Source organism: Glycine max, chromosome 17, assembly GCF_000004515.6.
Source record: "Glycine max cultivar Williams 82 chromosome 17, Glycine_max_v4.0, whole genome shotgun sequence".
Lineage (NCBI taxonomy): Eukaryota > Viridiplantae > Streptophyta > Magnoliopsida > Fabales > Fabaceae > Glycine > Glycine max.
The window spans coordinates 39,004,385-39,007,938 of NC_038253.2; the positions used below are offsets into that span (position 1 = coordinate 39,004,385).

The following is a 3,554-nucleotide window of genomic DNA, read 5'->3' on the forward strand; positions in this document are numbered from 1 at the left end:
TTTTAAAATATTTTTGTTTGTTTAAGATATTACAAAAATGAATAAAAAAACCTGAAGAGAAATCAATAGCAAAGTAATTTAAAATTGTATTGATTTCACATATAATATTTAAGTTTGCAGGAATGATTATAGTTGACGACCAGTCAAAATAAAAATTATAGTTGACGAAGTTACTAGGAATGAACTATGAGAGCATGACGTACTCTTTATAAAACAATCTTACTAAATTATAGCATTCCTTTAATACGCTGACGTAAGGAAATATGAGAGCATGACTTTTAATCAAAAAGAGAAAAAAAAAAAACCCAACTATATATCGTACGTATACGTAGGTAAATGAGAAATTACATTCCATTAATTTTGGGGTGTGTACGTAGAGATTCAAAGAAATGATCGAATCCAGTTCGTATCACCAAATTGTAAAAATAATTACTAGGTAGACTAAGGGTTCTAATGAAAATAGATAAAGTGGTAGATGTAATAAGTCATATATATAAAGAGAGATATGAAAAAAAAAACTAGAAATTAAGACATGAAAGAGAAGTTTGTATAAATTAACTTTTCTTGACAACTATATAGAGACCGGTAAAAAAATATACAACTGAATTATTCATTTGTATACGGAATAGTTGAATAGTTGAATTTCTTAATGTGTATATACTTTTATGCTACTTTGATCAAATAAGTTTATAACTTAATTAATTAAAGCAACGTCTAAACTACTAAAGTAGCTTACTAAATATACTCTTTTAGTCCTTTTTTTTTTAAAAAAAAAGTAGACTTAAAATTGTAATCAATTATGCATTTTTTCTATAACTTTAATTCATTATTTTTTTTTACATTTTTATGTTTACATGAATTTTAATAAAATAATTATATAGTAGAACAAAAAAATATTTTTACCTTCTTGGAAACGGCAGATAGATATAGTATATTCCAAATCGATCGTGACAATTAAAAAGTCAAGAAAGTTTGAGACACGAGAAATTTACGTTTGAATAGTTTCGATAGGTTGTTTGTGGTCATGTTTACACTCTGAACCCCAACCCTACCCTCAATTTTATCTATATATAAAAGGCTCTCGTAAGTCCTCTCTATCTTCCCACTCAACACAAAGAATCTGAGGTTCTTAGTGATAAAAAGAGTAGAGAACCGAGTATGTCTAAAGTGGCCACCCTCTTCACTTTAGCTCTTCTGTTAAGCTTCAATTTAATCCATGCCTCCCGTCTTAATCCTTCACTTAAAGTTTTTTCTTCTTTGCGTGAGGTACGATTTCTTCTCAGTTTTCATCCACCTTAGTAATAATTAAATTAATACATGTTAAACTTTTTTTCTCTTTCATTTTTTTTTTTTTGTGAGTGGGTGTGTGGTTTTAGAAAATTGGTTCTTATTTTGGTGGAGGCTAACAAAATTCCAAAATATTTTATTTTATCATCACATGAATTATGATGATGAATAAGGATTGAATATTTTTTTTTATGATAAATATTAACTGTTAGTTTATTAGTAGGTTAAACTCTATAATTTTTTTTTCACTTTTTACTATCAAGTCAACCTTTATGTTTATCAAAAGTATAAAGATTAAAAATACTTTTTTTTCTTTATTTTATCGATCATCTCATGATGAATTGTGATGTTTGAAGTATATATTGTATATTCTTTGTTGATTTTAAATTGATTTTGGTTTTGAGAATTGGCATGTTTGAATTGAAGGATGTTGCAGCTACAAAGGAAGAGATAAATGAAGAGAGTTGTGAAGAAGGCACAGAAGAATGTTTGATAAGAAGGACGCTAGCTGCACATGTCGATTATATCTACACTCAGAAGCATAAACCCAAACCTTAATATATGGCATAATCACAGCACTTTCGGGACCAAATATATATAGCAATATACAATAATGAATCAATGAATATACCATACGTATATATGTGTGTACTTATTTCGTTAGTAAACATATGCTTTGGTTGAATTTTTTGTTTTCTCTTTTGGCCTTGGTTGAGTTTTGTGTAATTCCCATATATTGATCATTCTCCTAATTATTATTCCATGAGAGAGTGTGATAAAATGAATAACACGCATGCATCTACTTCTTCCTGAAAACTTGTGATCGAGTTAATATTTGTTGGCTATGTTTCTCAAGTTCTTTTTATCATATATGAATACAAAGTACAAACCGTCCATGACTATACAGATTTTTTAACCTGAATTCTCACTTATAAATTGATTATAATAACACGATCTTAGTTACTAGTTAGCATTATTACTGCACTTACATCCAGAAACCTCTTCCTGCATAAACTGCTGCTATATATAAAAACTACTGGTGTCAGTTTTGAAAGCAATAATGTGAATCCGAGTAATCAACTACTTTAACTGTACCTGGAATTGAATAAGCTCTCGATAATTGATGCCATAATAGTACAGAAGCAATCATTTTAGCTTCATTAAAATAATAAAACATGACTAATTCGGGAGAGTGAAATGACAGTGAATTAATTAAAATAAATTTTTTAAATTAAACTAGAGTGTAAAAATATAAGTTTTATCTCATTTTATCGTTTGTTTAACTTATTTTTAGTTATTTTTATTGTAAACAAACAGATCCTAAGTAATTTTATGATCCATTTAAAATGGGTGAAAATGGAAAGAATGGAAATTGAAAAAAAAAACATGTATAACGGTATTTTTTTAGTTTGATTGTAAGAAAAAAATTACTTTCAAGAACAAGAATTTTAATTTTAATTTTATTCTAATTTAAATTTTAAAATTTTGTTTTCTCTCTCAATTTCTTTCTCCTGTGCCAAACATTGGGTTAGTGTGATGTTTATAGAAACCAGAAAGTATAAGGATAGAATGATATAGAATGAGTGTACTATATAGCCTCACACAAAAAGTCTTTGTTCAACAGCTATGTTGTCCCTCTCATGGCTCAAAATGATAGACACTCGTCAATTTTACTTAAACAAAAAGAAGACCACATTTAAAATGGAAAAAAAAAGGAAAGAAAAGAAAAGGCCAACGATGTATAGAAGTTACGTGACTAAAATGACATCTATATAATCTAGTTATAAGACTCAACTTGGGGACCGGGGGAGAGAGAATGCACTAAAAATCATGCTTTTGAGTCAAACAAAGTCAGACAGTAACCAGTGGTTAAGAGTATAATGACAGTTTATTTGCCATGATTAAGAATATAATGACAGTTTATTTACCATTATGAATAGAATAATGGAGAAATGTATTTTACTTTATATTTTAAGTTAAATATAGAAAATATTTTTATATTGATATATGGTTCTTAAACTTCTAAAAAATTGAATTTAATCTCTTTTAAGAATTTACATAACAATAATGTTTACAGCTTGTTGATTTATCACATAACTAAAAAATATAATAGAATAATTTCATGTAACTTTTTTGGATAAATTATATTTTTAAAACTCTTATTAAATAGTTTGGTGTCATACTTGACTAAAAAAAACTAAAATCTTTAAAAAACTAAAATCAAAACAAAAATCTTTAAAAAATTAAAATATAACAAAATCTGATAT

At 27.1% G+C, this 3,554-nt stretch overlaps 1 protein-coding gene across 1 annotated transcript in view; it reads left to right on the top strand.

The window, feature by feature from the left end:
* LOC100792621 (uncharacterized) overlaps positions 1 to 2,103 on the top strand; it is a 5,250-nt gene extending 3,147 nt beyond the window's left edge. The window contains exons 3-4 of the mRNA XM_041011432.1: positions 1,078 to 1,266; positions 1,714 to 2,103. Coding sequence (XP_040867366.1) covers positions 1,078 to 1,266; positions 1,714 to 1,845 — 321 coding nt within the window. The 3' untranslated portion in view covers positions 1,846 to 2,103. The remainder of the gene's footprint in view (positions 1 to 1,077; positions 1,267 to 1,713) is intronic.
* The last annotated feature ends 1,451 nt before the right edge of the window (positions 2,104 to 3,554 follow it).